The sequence below is a fragment of the Salvelinus fontinalis genome, chromosome 4 (genome assembly GCF_029448725.1).
Source record: "Salvelinus fontinalis isolate EN_2023a chromosome 4, ASM2944872v1, whole genome shotgun sequence".
Lineage (NCBI taxonomy): Eukaryota > Metazoa > Chordata > Actinopteri > Salmoniformes > Salmonidae > Salvelinus > Salvelinus fontinalis.
Genome location: NC_074668.1, coordinates 49669890 through 49691544, shown reverse-complemented (window position 1 = coordinate 49691544; position 21655 = coordinate 49669890). Strand labels below are relative to the sequence as shown.

Genomic DNA, 21655 nt, shown 5'->3' with positions numbered 1-21655 from the left:
TTAACCCGGATGCCAGCCACACCAATGTCAGCTTGCAGGCGCCCGGCCCACCACAAGGAGTCGCTAGAGTGCATTGGGACAAAAAAATACCGGTCAGCCAAACCCTTCTCTAACCCAGACAACACTGGGCCAATTGTGCACCACCTCTTTGGTCACGACACAGTCTGGGATCAAACCCAGGGCTGTAGTGATGCCTCAAGCATTGCAATGCAGTGCCTTAGAACACCACTCGGGAGGCTTTGTTGTGGTTTTAGATGCTTGAACATATAGTGATAACACATTGGAAATTCAACTAACTTTTTGCTGTCTTTTTGAGTGGGTGAATATAGGTTGTAATCTCATTGATCAACGTCTCAACCGAATATTACCCAATTACTCACGTTGAAATGGCGTAGTGTGCGCTGTGGGAAGGCCAGCCAGGTCACCTGTGATATAAGTCAGTATTCGACGTCCATCCATGTCTGAGGATGTCAGGAGAGGACGTGGAAACCGGCCACAAGGAGCAACAGTGAGCGCTGTTATCGTCAAGTAGGTTTCGGTTTTGTTAGGGCATTGTGGACTGGGATGGGCATCTGCCTCTGATTCTAAAGGTTGCAAGTTCAAATCCAGCAATAGAAAGTTATTTTTGTTTTAAGCCTATCCCAAACTTTAACCGTTGCCTTAAAAAATGGAAGTTAATGCCTAAGAATTAGAGTTAAGGCCTGAACTTAATCTTAACTTTGAAATAGGACGATGGGAACAACTTCGAAATTTTAAGTTTTAGAAACATTGATTAACGTCTAATTTTGACGTGAGACTGTGCGAGCACCTTCCAAAGCAATAATAGATTTCTCTCATGGTCATTCTGTTACTTGTATAAACATTTAAATAACCTCTCTGTATAAATTGTGAGGGAGAGCTGACAATATTTGTGATTTTTGTTCTGTATTTTTGCCCTTAGTGAGAAATATAATCTCTGTGCAATCACAGATAATTAGTTATGGCTGGTCTGCAGTGAAGCCTTGCTCCGCTTTCCTTGCCGGTGAGGCCCGGGTTGATAGGGGGCGCAGAGAGGCACAATTACTCTGGAGAAAAGAGAGACCACTATAACCTGGCTGGAGAATACTGATTAACCTTTTTCACGCTGTTGACAAATGAATTGGATCAACGGTGTAAGACTGCATTTATCACGGACCTATCTGCACTTAGGCCCCCATTCAGCAGAGGAAAAATAAAAACGTTCTGCTAATAAACCCAACTAGCATGCCACAACGCATTACACTGTCATAGACCTCCCAGTGTCGCATCGATCTTCTTTGATCGCCCACAGAAAACCAGCAGACTGCTGTATTGACCAAACACATTACAGAATGTTGAATTATTACTGCATTTGTTACCAACATAGCTAGATATTAAACATTCAATACAGTATGTATACCATACTGTATATCATTTAAAATGTCCTGTGTCTATACTGTACTATAGAGTAGGCCTATAGTTTGTGTGAAACATGACTGTTTTCGGTGGTTTCTAAGATAGCACTTGATATACATTCTCGGAGGCTGTAACTGTATTGTAAATTGAGCGTAAAAAATAGTTGGATGTTTTCTATATTACCATGTGGTCAGCAGGACTAGCTATGATATGTTTATTTATTTTTATTATGCACTCGTGGGAAATGTCTTAGTATTAGTTGCAACTATCATTCCAAAGCTACTGAATGAGCCTGAGAATCTGTCCTTCTTTCCCACACAAAGGTGGCTTTCTGTGGCAGGTTACAGTGCCATTTGCATTTAAGTGTACACTCTATTGACCTTCAGTTGCAGTGTCCTGACTGCATGCCATTAATGTGTTTCAGGCTGTGATGTGTTCACTCAGCAGATGTAGCACAGAGGGTCAATTAACCATGCTTGCTAATTGCACATCCATTCAGCACCCTTTCCCTTTGCCATTCTGCTTGCTTTACAAATTAAGAACAAGTGGGAGGGTGGCGTTAATTTGGTCTCTCTAATGAGTCATCTAGAGGAAATAGGCTCTGCAAATGATGATACAACTCTCACCGAACAATGTCCTGCAACCCTCATCCATTTCCCCCTTTATTAACTAGATTTGTTTTCAGGCTTTCTGGCCGGTTTGAAAGTAACAGGCCACCCGGTAACGAGAACAAAGCTTTCCCTCCTCCTTGTCTGCACTCTGGAATAATTTCAGAATAGCAGGCGAATCAAGAAGAAGAAGGAATTATTTTTCTTTATTAAGTGACCCGGGTCCCTTGGGGGACAAAACAAAGCAAACAATTAATCTTTTCCTATTGGTTCTGTGTTGGGGCAGCTGTGGCGCTTGGATCAAGGCGGCCCGTACCTCTGGCAGGCCAGGCAGAGTAATTAGACTTGGCCTGGGAATAAATGGACTCGACTGAGCGGCCATGCTCTGCAGAGATTTTACGTCCAACAGCGAGCTTACCCTTCTAATAACATCACCCTAGCAACCATCAGTGAAAATGACCAATCAACAAGTGCATAATCAAGCAGGGCTGGCCATATTAGATGCGGCAAGCTTTGGACAATTTTTTCTGGAGAACATTACATTAATTGCTACAAGTAACAAAGTGTTTAATAAGATAAAAGCAAGCCCCCCTGTTCACAGTTGGCTTGGCAGCAAAAACCTCCTCTGGTTCAGAACAAAGACTCCTGTGGTTCAGTGACCCAAAATATCAATACAAGTGTTGGGCAATACTAGTCAAATGGACTGCTGTTTTGCATATACCGTATGTCCCAAAATGTTGTTTAATTTTTGATGAACTGAAGAAAAAAAATGATCTAGTTTTTCATTCTTTCTTACTCTTCAATCGTTTTCCAATATCTGTTTTGGATCCCAACAAATAGTGGGATACCTGTAGGATTGTACACAGAGAGGATTCAAATGATGAAACTGGACAGGTACATTGGAATTTATACTGAACAAAAATATAAAGCGGTTTGCTGATGTCAATGTTGTGAACAGCGTGCCCCGTGGTTGCGGTGGAGTTATGGTATGGGCAGGCATAAGCTACGAACAATGAACACAATTGATTTTATTGATGGCAATTTGAATGCACAGAGATACCGTGACGAGATCCTGAGGCCCATTGTCGTGCCATTCATTCACAGTCACCTCATGTTTCAGCATAATGCACAGCCCCATGTCGCAAGGATCTGTACACAAATCTTGGAAGCTGAAAATGTCCCAGTTCTTCCATGGCCTGCATACTCACCAGACATGCACCCATTGAGCATGTTTGGGATGCTCTGGAATAACGTGTACGACAGCGTGCTATAGTTCCCGCCAATATCCGGAAACTTCGCACAGCCATTGAAGAGGAGTGGGACAACATTACACAGGCCACAATCAACAGCCTGATCATCTCTATGCAAAGGTGATTTGTTGCGCTGAATGAGGCAAATGGTGGTCACACCAGATACTGACTGGTTTTCTGATCCACGTCTTTTTTAAAGGTATGTATATCTGTATTCCCAGTCATGTGAAATCAGTAGATTAGGGCCTAATTTATTTATTTAAACTGATTTCCTTATATGAACTGTAACTCAGTAAAATCTTTGAAATTGTTGCATGTTACATTTATATTTTTGTTCAGTATAATTTCACTTTTCTCCTTGTCAATTGCAAGTACAGTATATAGGGCCATGGCAACTATAGTTTCACAGCCCATTGACAAATAATAGTCCAGTCTGTGTTGTCCTACATTCCGGGCCTGCCCGCTCTCCAAAACCTGTGGACTCGGGAGAGGGAGAGAGCCTGGGCCTGATAGAAACAGTGATGGATTTCAGTTATTAGCAGATCAAAAAGATGGATGGTGCTCTGCTTCTTCCAATCAACATCATCATCTAGATCTATTTAAAGATAGTGGGTGTGCTAATCAACTTATTTAAGCCTGTGATAATATCAGGCAGAATAATCTTCTGTACTGTGCTGCATTCCCCAGTGATCGATAAAATCACTTGAGCCGGTACAAACGGAGGTAAGTAATGACTATCCCGGTCATTAATATTATTTAACACTCTTCTCACAGAGCCTAATGAAGAAGAAAAACTGTGTGTTCCTCTCAGCTCACTGTGTGTCTGTTCCAAATGGCACCCTATTCCCTGTGTAGTGCACTACTTTTGACTAGGGCCCATAAGGGTAGTGCACTACGTAGGGAATAGGGTGCCATTTGGGACGTATCCATGTGTAATCTTCCCGCTGCCTCCTCCAGACCCATCCACACATCCTCTCAAGTTCAAATACAGAACTGTTGTATAATATCTCATGGAAGTTTTATTGGGAAGAACCTAACATTATAGTTAAAAAAATATAATGCTTCATCATTGGGACAAACATTGCTTCTATAAGAAAGGTAAAAGGTTGTAGCACAGACAGAATATGTTGACTACATTTAATCAAATGAAAAAAAGTTTCACATAAAAAGGAAATTCATAAAACACAACAAATTAACAGATCAAAACTAGTGACATACGTAATAGATAGTGCTGGTACAGTATGTTGAATAATTTGAAAGCAAAAACTACCAACCAATTTTTGTGTGTGAAATACTTAATAATGACATGTCTAACCAGATAGCTAAAAGGTTGCATCTTGCTACAGATCTATAAAGATGGGTACCCTAAGACTGGACTAGGGTACTATATGACAAAGACTTGATGTTCTCTTGTCAGTGATAGGGATCAGCACTCTCCCATCATTCTGTGAAAATGTTCGTCACATTTCTGTCAGTTTCCCCCGCTTCACCAAACGACGGGGTCAGCTCCTCAGCTCATCAGAAAACCTCAGATTAATGCACCTTTAAAACCATGACAGCTGAAAAACCCAAGTTTGATTCTTAGAATGTCTATATCTACATAAGGTCAGACACACCAGGAGCTGTGCCTTGGAGAATAATGTCTGCTCATCCTCTCAATTGATCACTATATGGAGTACCCCTGTTTAAATAGCAGGTTGCAAAAATCCCAATAAAGGACAGGCACATAGAGCCAGTTTCCCGGACACAGATTAAGCCTAGTCCTGGACTAAAAAGCATGCTCAATGGAGATTTTCCATTGAAATAGGTTTTTAGCGCAGGACTAGGCTTAATCTGTGTCTGAGAAACCGTCCCATAATGTTGCATGGTTATGGCTTTCTCACCTTAGGTTGTATAGGTTGTATATTTTACATTGTCAGCCTTGGTAATTTTCCGTATTTTCCACCCACTTTGGCTACCCTGAGGTATCTGGACAGGTAGTGTGGCCGGTGACAGTCATTAACAATGGCTGGTGCTGAATGAAGACAAACGGTAGACAAGGCCAGTTTCCAGTAGGGCTAAGCTGCTTACAAGATAAATACTCACAGGGTGACCCTTCAGTCCATGATGTACAACCTCTTGTGCTCTGCACAGCCTCCGCCCACCACCTCCTATAGCCAGACCAGACGCTGGGGGAAGGGGCCACTATGAACTCACCTTCTTTAGCCCTAGATGGAATGTACCATAGTAGCTCATTAGTATACCTTCAGGTGAAAGAAATGGTGGCAAAAAAGAAAAACAATATCATAGACTGGCAAGATTCTGTCCCCAAGAACGACTCAAGGTACTGAGCTACTTCAATTCCATCAACTCGCCAATTCGGTCGTAAAGCAGGACGAAAATGGAAGTAAAGCAGCAGATACAATCTCCCTTTTCACTTGTGATTTTATTATTTGGGCACTCTGGATACCTACAGTACACACTACAAACCCCAATATTTTCAATATTTACATTTAGAATATTGTATTACAAGGATGCTCCTGCCTGCTTAAAAAAACAACTAATCAACTAAATGTTATATCAAGTTGGGCAAATGCTAGGTTTAAAGCTGTTTTTGATAAGAGAAACACAATGCACCCCCTGCTCCTCCATGCAGTTACATCCAGAGGAACAAGGGCACTATTTTGGATGGTTTTCGACACCCCTTGCCAATTAAATCTCAAAGAGGGATTCTCTGCTACAGTAGCTGTAGTATTTGTGGTTCCTGTCTGTTCGGGGACCAAGGTCAAGATAGGAACCCCTAGGCCACCCTAATTATGACCCAAAGCCATGCCACTCAAGAGCCACTGGGGTTGCAGGGTCAGAGGTCAAAATCAGAGTGGGGGTGCCTAGAAAGGGTTGCAGTCTGCACCTAATGTCCATTGATGTCTAGTGCATACCTCTCTGATATACAAGACTTTGGTAGAGGTGTTTATCATTAACTTGTAAGATACTGATACATTGATGTTGATATCTGGTGCAGATATTCATGAATCAATGTCCCCCACACAGTCAGTGTATTCAATGACTTCGTGACTTGATTAGTTTAGATATCGGATTATCTTCTGTTCCGTTGAATAGTACTCATAAGGCCGATATTCGGAGTACTTTGTGTACTTGATCTAATATCAAATTGTATTCAAATCGATGTCACAATAGATCCTTAGGTTAAGGATCAACAATGTTTGAAGAGGAAGGCAAGACGTCTTTTTTTCGGTTTCAAAAATTCTATTGGTTTCATTTGAAATTGCTACTGTATCGTCTGATCTCTGGGTGCTAGCTATGTTGCCATTAAGAGCTTTTTCACAAGATTTTGCATTCCCCATACAGCAACTGTCTAAAGACCTATATACTCCTGCATATGTTGTATATCACTTGTCATGATTGAGAAAAAGAAAACCCTCGTATCATTTCTGTAGATGATCAGCTTCACTTCTTCCTCAGTATGAAAACTATTTTCCTACTCTCTCCTACTGTAGAATCTAAAAATAAGTCAATAGTAAAGGTTCCCTGCTTTCCGCCAGCTTCCAGACCCCCAGCCCTTAACCTTTCCCAAAGTTGCAGATGAAATGTCAGCGGCAGACCCTCAGGTATAAGTTAGAGGCCTAACCGGACAGCACCATGGTATGAATCACTGTCATTCTAAATGTGGAATCAGCAATTCCAGACCCATCCTATCTGGACATTTAAAAGGGAAAAGGGCTGCTCCAGGAGCTTTGGTATTGATTTTTTCCCCGAACAAAGAGACTTTCTCTAATACATGATACATCATAATCACTTAATTTGTAACCTTGCCACAACAGATGTACAGGAGTTTCAAAACAGACATTTACCTGTAAGGGTACGGACCGACTCTTGTGTCTAACAATGACACACTGAGAACAAAAAGTCTGTAGGCCCTAATGTATAGGGTTCTACAGTATATCCTCTATTGAAATTGGTTTACACAATGAAAATATTGGTCTTTATTTGGTCTGTTCATGTCCGTTTTCCTTTTCTCAATGAATTTGACATGACTGTAAGTCACAATATACTGTCTATCTGCGTTTTGTCTTCAGTATGTTACTGGTAGAAAAAAATACACATCTGAAAATGATGGATGGCTTCCAAACAAAAACACTGTTTGAAGAAAGAGGAACAGTGACATATACATAACTCAAAATCGTAGTGTCTGTTTTTGTTTCAGCATATTATAATATTGTATTTATTATTTTCCTTCCTTTGTCCAACATTCTGAAGTAGAAAATGACTATAATTTATCCCTGTCGATTGTATACGTTTTAAATGTTTGCTACATTTTTGTCTGATATTTATTGTAAAGATGTGTGAATTTAAGCTTAAGCCAGGGTTCCCAAACTGGTCCCAAATATGATTTTATTTGGCCCCCCAAGTTTTCTGAGCAAACAAAGATAATATATGTATATAAGTATATATATATATACTTTTTCAAATTGTTGGCCATAAAAGAACGTAAAAACCCCAGCTCCAAATTATTTCAATTTGGGAAATCTGTTCCAAAGTATTCCCAAGCATAATAGAGAGATGATCGTATATAAATGTGAGCAAGGTTTGAAATGATGATGTTTTAGTCAAATATTATATCTAATTGGGATTATTGAGGTCAATTTGCAGTCAATAAATTATTTTTCATTATGTTCCGTTCCCTCTGACCATCCGTTCAAGAAAAAAATCGGCCCACGGCTGAATCTAGTTGATGATCCCTGACGTAAGCCATCATTTGCCAAGAACTTAGTTAATTATTAATAGCCAGAGAAATGCACTTTCTTAACAACCACATTTACATTTTCATTTAGATTTCTAATAGGAGAATCATCAAACAAAAGGTTCAATCAGGTTCAATCAGCGCCCCCCCCCCCCCCCCCCCCACCCCTCCCGCCCACCGACACACCCCACCCACCCTGAACACTTTGCAATCTGGGCCAAGATGAGAATGGCGGCCCTTGAAGTGGCTCGGTGAACGATGTGAGACACACACTGATGCCTCCTCTGTCTGATCTGCACTGAATCTCCTCTCCTCCTCTCCCGGGCGGCGAGCCTCACAGCAGATGCCACACTGCATCAGAACCAGTTTGCCTTCCTCTCTCGGACAGTCTAAAACACTTTTCCTGATCTCTTTCATCTTGATGGATTGTCAATATATGGATTGTCTTGCTCTCTAATTCAGTGAAAAAATCTAGTTTTCCATTAGTCTCTGCCTCTCTAATTTTCACTACAGCTTTTCTAAGTGTAATTATTAAAGGCAGATTCAAGAAAGCAATTACTGAACTAGTGTTCGTATCTTTGAAATCTTAATAAGCAGACAGAATGGGGTGTGGAGAACACAATACGATGGTACAATTCCCTGCTAGCCTTGTTATCACCTGGCACTATCAATTTATGTTACTCAAATTTAGCGTTTAAGGGTATTTACAAAAAAAAAAAAAAATTCAATAATAAGCCAACCGATGATGTGAAAGCAATAGCTATATTACATTGCATGACGTTTGGTCAAATTTATTGGTCAATTTATTGGTCAAACATTTACAATTAAATGTTACTGTATGAAAGGATAAACTCAGACTGGCATCTACCGATTACTGCAGTATTGAACTGCAAGAGATGCAAATTAATTTATTAGAGCAACATGTAAAAGTATTGCAAACAATCAGGGATGGAGAGAGACCAGAAATCGGCTCTTTTTTCACGAAGCATTGTCATCCAAGTATACAACTGTATGTACAATCCTATTTATGCGCTAAGACAACAGAACATACAACACTTACAAACTAAATGGGTACAACAAAAACAGCATGAAAAGAAAAGGAAAGAAAAAAGTCCTGAGACAAGACAAACAAACATTTAAAAAATGTGTTACCCCTGAACCCCCTCAAGATCAAATCAAATCAAATGTATTGGTCACATACACATGGTTAGCAGATGTTAATGCGAGTGTAGTGAAATGTTCCTCTGCTGGTCAGGTCCAATCTCCTGATGAGTTGAGGTGGTCTGAGCATGGTTCTTCCTCTGACCCAGTGGGCAAAACTGGCTGGGAATGACGCCATTTCAGTGGGTCTTCAAGTCTTTGACTTGAGACAGTATTGTTTTAGTCAATACAGTGGGGATGATACCACGAAGCTATCTACACTACAGTAAACTCAAGCAATTGTACCACATTTAAAATAGATGCTTGGTACTGCCTTGGTCCTCCCTACAAAAATGTATACATCTTCTCTCTAGACCACAAGTCTCATCTATGAGGAATGGTAGGCACTTTATGTTGACTACAGCTCAGATTTTCATTTATGATATTATGTCTCTCAATATACATCATTCACAACATCACATCATTCATGTTCTGATACTGAGGTAGACATTTTCATACGCTTTATGTGCAAGGTGTTGATTTGTCATGTCATGCACTTCTAAGACCTTTGCTGCCATCGACAGAGACTACCCACTGGGCACACCATGTAATTTCAACGTGGATAATTGGGTAATATTTGGTTGAGACGCTGATCAACAATCTATATTCACCCACTTAAAAAGACAGACAAAACGTTTGTTGAATTTCCAATGTGTTATCAATTCTAAAAGCACAACCAAATTCCGAATGGGAATACAATGTCAGATGTTTTGTTTATTTATACAACAGATCAATCTAATAGCAGAACCAAATGACCTGGATTACAGTAAAAGTACATGGTACGAGTGATCAATGCCATTCGAGATTCTGCACAGATTATTACAGCAATTGTGAAGATCTCCACAGACCTGCGATGACCTATGCATGCTATCTTGAACATGCTTTATATGATTACATAAGAAGAAATGTATAGTTGCAGTAACCTCAAAATTTAGCCATGGTTGTGTTACTCATTTTAAGGTTCAATGGTACATTTGTTTGTAAAATAGCTTTCACTTTAGGCTATTTATTGTATTTAAAAAGTGATATTGTGTTTGGTTGTCAACCAAAACTAAACATTTGAAGGAGATTTATCTTCTGCTTAGAAAGTTTAATCTGTGCCACTGACTTAATCTGGCTTTAATTCCAGTTTGATGGGTTGGATTCACGATCTCCATCTCAACCAAAAATCTAAGTCAAAGAATAGGACTAATTCAAATCAAACTCTGAGATGGAGAGATATAAATTATTAATTTGTTAACAAACTGGATTTGTCTACAACTCATTAAAATGTTGATATTTATTCCACATGTTGTTGTGTTACAGTCTGAATTCTAAATTGATTCAATTCCTTTTTTCTCTCAACCATGTACACACAATACCCCATAATGACAAAGTGAAAACACGCTTTTACAACTTTTAGCAAATTCATTGAAAATACAATACAGAACCGTCTAATTTACATACAATAAGTATTCATACCCCTGAGTCAATACTTTGTAGAAACACCTTTAGTAGCGATTACAGCTGTGAGTTTCTCTGGGTAAGTCTCTAAGAGCTTTCCACACCTGGATTGTGCAAAAGTTGCCATTATTCTTTTCAAAATTATTCAAGCTCTGTAAAATTGGTTATTGATCATTGCAAGACAATCATTTTCAGGTTTTGCCATAGATTTTCAAGTAGATTTAAGTCAAAACTATAACTCGACCGCTCAGAAACATTCCCTGTCTTGTTGGTAACTCATAACCGCCATCGATAAAAGACAGTACTGTGCAGCTGTCTTCATCGACCTGGCCAAGGCTTTCGACTCTGTCAATCACCTCATTCTTATCGGCAGACTCAACAGCCTTGGATTTTCAAATGGCTGCCTCACCTGGTTCACCAACTGCTTCTCAGACAGAGTTCAGTGTGTCAAATCGGAGGGCCTGTTGTCCGGGACCTCTGGCAGTCTCTATGGGGGTGCCACAGGGTTCAATTCTCGGGCCGACTCTCTTCTCTCTATATATCAACGATGTCGCTCTTGCTGCGGGTGATTCCCTGATCAACCTCTACGCAGACGACACCATTCTGTATACATCTGGCCCTTCTTTGAACACTGTGTTAACTAACCTCCAAATGAGCTTCAATGCCATACAACACTCCTTCCGTGGCTTCCAACTGCTCTTAAATGCTAGGAAAACCAAATGCATGCTCTTCAACCGTTCGCTGCCCACCCGACTAGCATCACTACTCTGGACGGTTCTGACTTAGAACATGTGGGAAACTACAAATACCTAGGTGTCTGGCTAGACTGTACACTCTCCTTCCAGACTTATATTAAACATCTCCAATCCAAAATTAAATCTAGAATCAGCTTCCTATTCTGCAACAAAGCCTCCTTCACTCACGCCGCGAAACATACCCTCGTAAAACTGACTATCCTACCGATCCTCGACTTCGGCGATGTCATCTACAAAATAGCTTCCAATACTCTACTCAGCCAACTGGATGCAGTCTATCACAGTGCCATCCATTTTGTCACCAAAGCCCCTCATACCACCCACCACTGCGACCTGCAGTAGGCTGGCCATCGTTACATATTCGTCACCAGACACACTGGCTCCAGGTCATCTATAAGTCTATGCTAGGTTAAGCTCTGTCTTATCTCAGCTCACTGGTCACGATAACAACACCCACCCGTAGCACGTGCTCCAGCAGGTATATCTCACTGGTCATCCCCAAAGCCAACACCTCCCTTGGCCGCCTTTCCTTCCAGTTCTCTGCTACCCATGACTGGAACGAATTGCAAAAATCTCTGAAGCTGGAGACTTATATTTCCATCATTAACTTTAAACATCAGCTGTCCGAGCAGCTAACCGATCACTGCAGCTGTACATAGCCCATCTGTAAATAGCCCACCCAATCTACCTACCGCATCCCCATATTGTTTTTATTTACATTTCTGCTCTTTTACACACCAGTATTTCTACTTGCACATCACCATCTGCTTATCTATCACTCCAGTGTTAATTTGCTGAATTGTAATTACTTCGCTACTATGGCCTATTTATCGCCTTACCTCCTCACGCCTTTTGCACACACTGTATATAGACTTTATTTTTATTTTTATATTGTGTTATTGATTGTGCACTTGTTTATTCCATGTGTAACTCTGTGTTGTTGTTTGTGTCGCACTGCTTTGCTTTATCTTGGCCAGGTCACAGTTGTAAATGAGAACTTGTTCTCAACTAGCCTACCTGGTTAAATAAAGGTGAAAAGAAATACTCCAGTATAGATTTGGCTTTGGGTTTTAGGTTATTGTCCTGCTGAAAGGTGAATTAATCTCCCAGTGTCTGGTGGAAAGCAGACTGAATCAGGTTTTCCTCTACGATTTTGCCTGTTGTCACGCCCTGACCGTAGAGAGCTTTTTATGTCTCTATTTTGGTTTGGTCAGGGTGTGATTTGGGTGGGCATTCTATGTTCATTTTCTATGTTTTGCATTTCTTTGTGTTTGGCCGGGTGTGGTTCTCAATCAGAGGCAGCTGTCTATCATTGTCTCTGATTGAGAACCATACTTAGGTAGCCTTTCCCACCTGTGTTTTGTGGGTAGTTATTTTCTGTTTAGTGTTTTGCACCTTACAGGACTGTTTCGGTTTCGGTTATTCTCTTTGTTATTTTGTATTAGTGTTCAGTTTTCAATAAAAAGCATGAACACCTACCACGCTGCGCTTTGGTCCGATTCCTCTTCTTCAGACGACGAAATCTGTTACACCTGTGCTTAGCTCCATTCAGTTTATTTTTAATTCTGAAAAACTCCCCAGTCCTTAACGATTACAAACATACCCATAACATGATGCAGCCACCACTATGCTTGAAAATATGTAGAATGGTACTCAGTAACGTGTTGTATTGGATTTGCCCCAAACATAACACTTTGTATTTTTGACAAAAGTTAATTGCTTTGCCAATTTTGTTTGCAGTATTACTTCAGTGCCTTGTTGCAAACAGGATGCATGTTTTGGAATATTTGTATTCTGTACAGGCTTTCTTCTTTTCACTCTGTCAATTAGGTTAGTATTGTGGAGTAACTACAATGTTGTTGATCCATCCTCAGTTTTCTCCTGTCACTGCCATTAAACTCTGTAACTGTTGTAAAGTCATTATTGGCATCATGGAGAAATCGCTCAGCGGTTTCCATCCTCTCAAGCAACTGAGTGACTCGGTGTCAAAGGGATATTCAATGTTTGCTTTAAAAATATATATTATTACCCATCTACCAATAGGTGCCCTTCTTTGCGAGGCATTGTGAAACCTCCCTAGTCTTTGTGGTTGAATCTGTTTGAAATACAGTGCTTGACAGTGGGACTTTACAGATAATTGTATGTGTTGGGTACAGAGATTAAAAAATCCTGTTAAATACTATTATTGCACACAGAGTGAGTCCATACAACTTATATGTGACTTGTTAAGCAAAATTTGACTCCTGAACTTATTTAGGCTTGCCACAACAAAGGGTTCAATTTTAATTCATTTTTTAAACATTTTGAAAAACATCATTTCACTTTGACATTATGGGGTATTGTGTTTAGGCTAGTGACAAATAACCACAATTTAATCAATTTTAGATTCAGGCTTTAAGACAACAAAATGTGGAACAAGTCAAGGGGTGTGAATACTTTCTGAAGGAACTGTAGGCCTAAATAGCATCATTGATTACATATGAGTGATAAAGTATGGTCACATTTAATGTATCTATTAAACCTATACCCTTTGGATATACTTTGATAGCAAAAGTGACTCTATTTCGTTTTTAAGTGGTCTAATTAGTTCTCAGTCATTCTCATGATCGCACATTGGTAATAGCCTGTGACAAATATCATAGCTGGGCTGGGCCTGGTTAAAACCCTGGATAGAAGACCAAAGGGTGGCTGTAGATAGATCAATTATCCAGTAGGAGGTGCTGCCCAGCCTGTCGTTGTTCATTTTCTCATAGTGAATATCACAGGAGGTTGGGGACACCTTAATTGGCTCGTGGTAATGGCTGGAGTGGAATAAGTGAAATGGTATCAAATATATCATACACATGGTTTACATGTGTTTGATGCCACTCCATTCGCTCCTTGCCAGCCATTATTATGAGCCGTCCTCCCGTCAGCAGCCTCCACTTGTGGTTACAACTATGAAGATCTGACGTTGTTTTAAATGTACAAATTCAACATATTTTATACAAGCTTTGTCTGTGTTGAAATTTGGTTACCATGATGACATTCTCCTGTGTTTGAAATTTCACCCTCAAAACAACAGATTACTTTTTTTCAAATCCAATGTATTTTCTATGTAGATTCCACTACCACAATACATTGACGAATAAACGTTGATTCAACTAGTTTGGGCCCAGTGGGAAGGAACTTTGTGTTTGAAAATGACCTCCGCAGTAGCCGTCACCGTTTGAGTAATTTCCAAAGTAGCAAAAGGAAAACTGTCAAGCTAGTTTCTGACATAAATTTCCATCCCTCAATGTCAAGTGACACCAGTGAAAGGCCAGGGGAAACTGTTTATTGATCAGTGTAAAACTATTCAAGGGAGCAGATGAGGTTATATCTGAGATAGGCACTTACCAACCAAGACATTATGCTGCCCACCAGAGTGCTTTAAAGAACACAACTTCATTACATCACGCCACTTGTATTTATATCATTTTAAAGACCCTGCTGATTGGTTTGTAAAGGTGTCGATGGGAGCGGCTTCCTAGCACATCAGAGCTATTAACTGATAATCGTGCCCATTCATAATCTCCTGCATACTAAATGCTTGGATGTCACAGTGCATTTACAGGGCCAGGAATTGGAACGTGGCCAGTTAATGAAATGGGAAGAACTCCAGCCCAAGCCATTTGACACTGCCAGCTGCACCCTCTCACAATTAAATTAATTCCATTTGCAATTCTGACCTTTCCCCGAAGCGAACAAAGAAAATAGGCAGCAGGAGCCTCGATTTTGGACCGCTCACAATGAGGCAAATGATCTTTTCTCAACGCATTCCTAATGGCTTTGATTGTTGGTGACATTAATAAAAGCACTTGATCAATATCTTACATCAGATACTCAAAGAAATTCCGTTAAAATAAAATCACAAACTGAATTTTATAATATCTGCACTCTATTGTTTTGCCATTCATTTCAATGGAAAGAGCGGAAAAGCGGTTAACTGCTCGTATTGCCATGAGTAGACAGTGAGGGAAAACTGTCAGAGTCCATAAAATGCCCATCACAAATGATAATGTGCTGTGCAGGAGTCAGCACCACAGCTCTCAAGATGGGAAAATATTGGCAAGTGTCAGATAGCCAATAGATTTATGTATGCAAATGCGCAGGATCAATATGTCTGCCATTGCTGAAATTCACAATGGCTTTTGTGGTTCTCAGGAATATTTTCTGTCAAATAAAATCAAGTCGCAGAAAAAACTGAATATGAAAGGAAAACAGTCCTAACCCGGAGGAAGAGCAGAGATATTGTGAAAAGGCCACTGTCAATGTTCCACAAGGACTTTCAGCATGATTAAATCAACAATGAATGTCACCAAAAGGACAAGGGAGAAGTATAGCTACATCACTAAAGCATTTACATTGTGGAATTGAAATTCACTTTGTGTCCTTCAAAAACGTTTATTACATTAAATAAATATCTCTCCTCCTCCACGCGTCCTACAAAATGGTACACCCGACTACTTTACAAAATAAAGAACTGAATAGATAATATGAACGAGAAATAAAACAACAAACTAAGCACAAGGGGACAGACATGCTTGTAACAAGACAGTGGCATCGGTACCCATGGGAACTCAAGTCAAACGTAAAGGTTGTGGTATCTGCATAATCATTACCACTTGGACAGTAAGTCATTCTGTGAAGACAATCAATGTTTTTTTAAGGAATCTTAAAAACAAGGGAGAGTGCTTTAACGAAGATCTAGTGGTCATGTAAATGGCCAAGTTGACAATATTGCTATAAGCAATTGAGAAGTAATCTGAATTCACATACATATTCTAGCAAACAAAATACTATTATACTATTCGGAGTGGCTGCACGACCTTTGTTCGACCCACCCCTAAGGCCGCTTTTCCCCCATTTTGAAACCTCCTTTTAATGTATATTATTCACCCCATAGGATAATAAGCACCTTGTGCATGGCAGTCTCTAGCTTTGACTAAAGTGATAGCACTCTAGGTTCAAATGCTCTTAAACAAAACACTTCAACTCCTTTAAATGCTGTGTCCACGCTTGCAGACAGTGACCCTCATTTGGAAGTGCAGATTGAGCCCAGTTTAATAGTCACCCATGGATAATATCACATCTTCTGCATTGAACCAGAACAGAACGACTTGCTCATCTGAGCACTTTTCTACTTATCAGGCCTCATCTCCTCTGACTCCAATGACCCGGAGTCCCTGACGCCAGAGGGCCACATGCTCAGTGTTGAGCTGTGGAATTAAGGTTAGGTGGTAAGACACAGAAACTAACGGGAGCGAAATGGGGAGTCATTTCTCTTCCAGCCACAAAATGAGCAGGCAAAGGATCATCCAAGACCACAGGAGCCCCACTATCAACAGATAAGAAAAATAAATGAATACGATTGGACACTGAACTTCAGCCCTTCCTTATCCGTTAGTATATGAACTCGAGACAGATTTAATAGAAATTTGCGAAATCAGGAAACCCTAATATCATGCAATCTTTCAGTGAGTTAGCTGTGGTACATACTCTTTGCTTCACACTAAAAGTCAGAAAAAAATACTTTAAAATCAAAATCAAATAGTATTTGAAACAACAGGTGTAGACTTACAGTACTTACCGGCCCTTCTCAATAATGCAGAGAGGGAGAAAATAAAAAGAATAGAAAGATAATAACTCGTAATAATACAAGTAATAACAAATACACAATGAGTAACATTGTTTATAAAACTTATGCCGTCCACATAATTTAAGCGTGAATGTCATGTAAGCAACTGAGCAAACACTTTGGAATGAATGATCACCCTGTACAACTTTGACTAAAATATGTAAAGAAAAACCAAAGGCATAACCAGGCAGATTACACAAAGACAACCAAAAATAACCACTATGGGAAACAGTTTATTTTATACCAAGTCCACAATTCTGCATAATTACAAAATAGTACAATCAGATGCTTTCAAATATTTTTTTCTTTATTATCTCTTCATCAGCACAACCGTATAGAAAAATACAAAGCCCAGAGAGTAATCATTGCTCACTGATAGTGACAGTGGAAAGACAAATGTCTAACCACTGGGACGACTGCTAGAGATCTGGGAGAAAGGGGGCTCACATTTGCAAGCAAATTATATTTCGGGAGAGGCTGGCAGCAGTGTGCATGACAAACTGGTGCAATTTCAGCCATGTCGTAGGAGCAGGGCGATATTTGTCTCATGTTGGCAAGGGTTAGTTTCCTGCTGTACGTGGTGCTCTCAGATTTGAATCGCTAGGGGTCCAGGGGCCTTCTCTTGACAGGGCACAAATAATTACAGTACACTCTTTTCAGTGTACTCTATTATATTGCTCTTCTTATCTGTGGGCTGAGGGTGTACTTGATCAAGTAAGGTCACTGTATTTTGACCACAACACACCATTACATTGCTATTTGGAGATATGATAAATAAAGCCAATGCTAGACAACATTTTTATCTGTTCTGCAGCTTTTTGTTCATTCGGCTCTTTTTTTTTTAATACCCCATAGTGTCCATATACTGAGGAATGTTAAAACTACAAAGGGAAAAAAAGAGAGACATTCAGAGTGTTTTTGTGTAATTGATGAGGTAAAATAAATGTACCTACATTATTCTAAACCTGCACTGAATGCCTCTGATGTCAGGATAAGGTTTGGTCTATAGGATGCAGAATATGCTTATCTAGAATAATACATGCGATCACTTTGTGTCTCCTTTACAGTGCAACTCAAACAGCACTCTTACAAACAGCTGATTTATCAACAATACATTATTTACATAAATATGTAATTGCATTTAACTAAAAGCAAATTGCAACTTTAATTACAAATGTACAGGATATCATATCCAGAGTACTGAATACAGTGGGTTAGAAAGAGGTTTTTCCCCAAAAACAATCACATATAAAAATATGTTTTGAGTAGCTCAACCCTGTCACAATTTATTTTTCCTTCTTTTTGATAATAAAAAGAGGCTATTGATGCATGTTCCATGCAGTTCCTACATGGAACACAGGTTGTGTCAGTAAGAGAGAGACACTACTACAAAATAGCACAACAAAATCCTAAAGTGAGATAAGGTTCATACAAAATCAAATCAAATTTTATTTGTCACATGCTTCGTAAACAACAGTGAAATGCAGGTCCTTATCCAACAATGCAGAGTTAAAGATGAAGATAAACATTTGAATAAAACATTCAAATAGTGACACGAGGAATAAATACATAGTGAATAACAATAAGTAAAAATGGCTATAAACAGGGAGTACCAGTACCGAGTAAATATGCAGGGGTAAAACGTAATTGAGGTAGCTATGCACATACAGGTAGGGGTAAAGTGACTAGGCAACAGGATAGATAATAGAATGTAGGAGTAGCATATGTGGTGAGTGTGAAAGTGTGTAAGTTTGTGTGTGCGGCATCAGTGTGCATGTGTGTACATGTTATATGTGTGTGTGAGTGTGTGCACACAGTAGGTATCGTTCTTCTTTACAAGAGTCAGAAGGGAATCTGAAATTACAATTCCATTTTCAATGCTTCTCTATGAGTACAAATTTGGAATTTCAGTTTACTTGCTGAATTGAAATGGAATTTACTCCCAACCCTGGCCCTGACTTTTATCTCACCAACAAACAATATCCTAACTAACCGGTTTAGCTAACAATTGGTTGAACAAACGTTCGATGAGGTTCCATGTCCCACTGAAACTAACTATGGGTGGATATATTTCATTCAAGATGTAGTATAGTAGTACAGTACGTGACAACTTGTAATCATTAGTCCAAACAAATGAGTTTCTACTGGAGAAAATCAGGTGGGGCACTCCCCGTTTTGTCCATTTAAGAACATTTTGCAACAGAATCGGCATAATGAATACACCCCTGATATGATTTTGGAGTGTTTCCTGTTTCAACAGCTTAGTCTCCTGCATTGTATCAAATCCTGATAAAGGGTAGGAATGTGTGTGCTATTGAAAACACCTGTGAGTTTCTAGTGAAACTGGGCTTTGTGGTTCCCTGCAAGAGCACTAAATTGAGTGGTGTCAATAGTGACATGGTCCCGTACACAAAGGCCCTTAAGGAGTGGACTCACTTCGTGTCTCTCATAATGGGCTGCCTCACATATGAATTTCCTCTTTTACAGATACCTAAAGCAATGCATTAATAAGACAGCTTGTCAATATGACAGCGACAATGCAAAGTCATGTGCACTGGACTTTCTGACAGCTCTTTGAAGACGTATTATGCAGTTCTAAACACTGGACAGGACATGTCAGGATGATTGTGTTCTGTATAAAGTTGTTGGGCTACAAGAGACGTAATACTGGCCAGTAAAAAAATCCAGTTGTAAATTGGCCACTGCTTATAACAAACTGGTAGTTCTATCAATAAGTGTACAAAACAATAGAAACAACTTCCTAATACTGAGATGCCCTCAGAACAGCCTCCATTCATGGACTCCACAAGGTGTCAAAAGCATTCCACAGGCCCATGTTGACTTCAATCCTTCCCACAGTTGTGTCAAGTTGCCTGGATGTCCTTTGGGTGGAGGACAATTCTTGATACACACGGGAAACTGTTCAGCGTGAGCACACTCCAGTGTGCCTGGCACCTATTACCATACCCCATTCAAAGGCAATTAAAATGTTTTGTCTTGCCCATTCACCCTCTGAATGGCACACACACACACAATCCATGTCTCAATTGTCTCCAGGCTTAAAAATCCTTAAATCTCCTCCAATGTATCGACACGGGTTGAAGTGGATTTAACAGGTGACGTCAGTAAGGGATCAGAGCTTTCACCTGGATAGTCGGTCATGGAAAGACATTAGATGTGTTCCTAATGTTTGTACACTCAGTGTGTCTCAATAACATGTACAGTGTTAGTATATTAAAGTATATTTTAATGAGAATGAATGGAACTGTTAAAGAAAATAAACAAGCTCTCCTCAAAAACTATCATGTGGTGCGCATGGAATGTGTATGAAGCACCGTAGTAAATGAAAACTCCTTTGTGCACAATACAAAGACAAGGCCTGTCAGCCAAGTGATATGCACAACGACTACACAATCTCAAAACATCACAACCAACACTGAGATACATTCCTTTATTAGAATTAAAGTACTCAAACATTTGCGGCACGGGAATGTAAAGTCAAAAGAAAATGCTTTCAAATTAAACAATACAACAACAAAAAATCAATTCAAGAAATCGTCAACCATTGCACATTAGGTGGCAATTATTAAATGCACAAATCATTCTGGTAGTAAATAAGACAGAGTAGTAGTGTTTGATCAATCAGGGAGTGCGAAGTCCATGGCTTATCACAGTCCTCGTGCGGTTAATCTCTCAATAGAAATGGGACAGGTGCTTCTTTCAGGTGAAATCATAGGGTAAACAGAGCAATTCTCCACCAAAATGAAGTGGTTTTATTATGCATGTCAAAGGTGTATTTTGTTTCTCCATGCATTCTCTTGAAGGCGTGATCTGGACGTAAACATAAGAAAATGTGTGATCATCAGATAGGGGTGCTATGGTTGGCAAAAACGCAGGCAAGGCGGGCCATCCAGTTATTATGCGATAGCTTTGGCTTCGGGTAAGAACGCCTCCCAATACTTTATCAGCTGTGGAGCAGAAGGGAAAATACATTGAGAATCCAATTAGCTACATGACCATGCGTCAGACTTTTAAGGTTATCCTTAGGAAAATGAAGTTCATGAATGTCTATGGTCAGTAATAAAAAAAGTAAAACATTAGGTAGTATTAGGCCCATATGTTTATTTCCCTTTCAAATAGTATATTTAGGAAGTATATTATTTCAAAGTATGTTTTCAGACATATGTATAGTATACTGCCACATAACGCACTTTTCTGATGCTAATACTTGGCGCATATTTTATTCGAAGTTGTGTATTATGCTAATTAGATAGTATGTAGAATTCTGGGAAAACATGCAAGATAATCACCGAATTGTCAACATATTTTAATACATTTCATTATGAAACATAAATTATGACATTTGTTACAAGTTGGTGCAAGTGGTGTGTGTGTGTGTGTGTGTGTGTGTAGTTATGTAATTTTACTCTCCCATTACACTACCAATAGGAATCCAAACCCAGATATGCTGTACCTGCTGTTGTGTTTGCACAAGCGACTCCAGGTATTGAATAATGACAACTTTGAAGTCCTTCACCCTTTCTTTCTGTAACAAGAGAGACATGGTCACAGGTCAGACTAAATAA

The 21655-nt window shown here is 39.6% G+C and overlaps 1 protein-coding gene across 1 annotated transcript in view; it reads right to left on the bottom strand.

Annotated features, from left to right (window-relative positions):
- Window positions 1-20503: 20503 nt before the first annotated feature.
- snx2 (sorting nexin 2) overlaps window positions 20504-21655 on the bottom strand; it is a 28867-nt gene continuing 27715 nt past the window's right edge. Inside the window, exons 14-15 of the mRNA XM_055920451.1 lie at window positions 21544-21615; window positions 20504-21037 (exon numbers count right to left, since the gene is read on the bottom strand). Coding sequence (XP_055776426.1) covers window positions 20987-21037; window positions 21544-21615 — 123 coding nt within the window. The 3' untranslated portion in view covers window positions 20504-20986. The remainder of the gene's footprint in view (window positions 21038-21543; window positions 21616-21655) is intronic.